The sequence below is a fragment of the Vigna radiata genome, chromosome 6 (assembly GCF_000741045.1).
Source record: "Vigna radiata var. radiata cultivar VC1973A chromosome 6, Vradiata_ver6, whole genome shotgun sequence".
NCBI classification, from domain to species: Eukaryota; Viridiplantae; Streptophyta; class Magnoliopsida; order Fabales; family Fabaceae; genus Vigna; species Vigna radiata.
In genome coordinates, this window is record NC_028356.1 from 21,597,175 (window position 1) to 21,598,681 (window position 1,507).

The 1,507-nt window shown below is 37.4% G+C and overlaps 1 protein-coding gene across 1 annotated transcript; it reads right to left on the reverse strand.

The window, feature by feature from the left end:
- Positions 1–423: 423 nt before the first annotated feature.
- On the reverse strand, positions 424–1,195 carry LOC106763570 (54S ribosomal protein L8, mitochondrial-like). Its single transcript, XM_014647743.1, has 5 exons — positions 1,140–1,195; positions 988–1,042; positions 862–912; positions 676–751; positions 424–572 (listed from the first exon to the last, which is right to left on the reverse strand). Exons 1-5 carry the CDS (start codon positions 1,193–1,195, stop codon positions 424–426), a joined length of 387 nt encoding a protein of 128 aa, XP_014503229.1.
- Between the last annotated feature and the right edge of the window lie 312 nt (positions 1,196–1,507).

Here is a 1,507-nt window from a genome sequence, read left to right on the forward strand (position 1 = left end):
GTTTCTCGATTAGAAACCTATCAGCTTTCAAACAGAGTAAAAAGATCCAGTGATACCGAAGCATGTTATTACTACCTAAGAAATCATGAAATGGTATGAATTTGTTTTTGGACGGAGAAATAGCAAAACAAAGACCAAGATAGCAAAAGAGTTACCAAGGCATGAAGAAATTATGGAACAGGTGCAGCAGTTTTTTCATTCATAGTTTATTAAAGATATTCATAACCAGTGGTGAATATGATAGATATGCAACTCGAGAAACGGGAGCTTCAGGGGTGAACAATTTTCTGGGGTGAACAGATGAATTTCAGTAACTAAATATAACCTCTAATAGGCTGGAAAGTCACAATCTCAACATAGGGAAGGCTAAAAATTCCCCACCATAGAATGACCCATAATTCATACAAAGAAGAGAGAAGATGGTTATGCCTTACGTGTATCATCATCATATAGGGACAAATTCACTTCAAAGTTCACAATAAAAAATTCCTCCCCCAAACCCCAACTTGCCATATGCCCTGATTGAGGTGGAAAAGATGCAAACAAGAAAAACTGAGACAACCTAACTTGACCTAAAAATAAAAAGCCACTTGGTGGGATATCAACAGTTGCCATTAGAAAATATAAACCTCCAATAAATTTCGAAATGCATTGGGAGGTAAGAACACCAAGTACAAATTGAACAATCAAAAGATAATCGTATTTCCAAATTCCACGCATCAACCAACCCCTTAATAGATTCATCCCCGTTCTTAAAGTAGTGTTCGAAGACAGATAAACCAAAAGCTAAAATTACAGCGCAAATTAAATTAACCGAACCCTAAATGAATCAGAAATAATCGATGAAGATAACACACAAACCTCCTTTCCAAGCTGAACCATATTATCCGCGAGTCGTCTGATCTCTTTGGCCTGAAGGCAACCAAATTACATGGAATAAAATGTGAGATTGAAGAAAGTGGTAAATGATGTCGCTTGAAGTGGTACCTTGGCCACAGTAGTTTCGATACGCTCGTGTTTCACCAACTGGGAAACCATGGTTCTACATAAAGGAAAGTCAGACAGGACTCAACATCTTTCCAAACCAATAACTCAAAGAATGAGCTGAATTGAAAGTGTTAACTAACAAACTAATTAACCTGAGCATGGACATCCGGTGACCGGTGGGTCGACCCAGCTTCCTGAATTTTGTCATTTTCGCAGAAAAACGAAAACCCTAACAATGGTAGCTTTATTGCGGTGCACTCTCCACAAAACCGCCGCATAGACCAGGGTTCGGCTTCAATTACGAGGCTGCTGACCAAACTTTTGAGTTTTAGGGTTTTCTTATGGGCATAAATTACGGATATTAACGAAAATAGGCACGACTTCAAATTATGAAGTTACCTTCTTTTTTTTTCATATAATTGAAAAGTGAAAGTCGATCGCCTCCTTAGAACTTGTCATCCTAATTCAAGCTAAAATAATAATTTGGTCAATTTTGATATAATTTGAATAAGGTGTAATA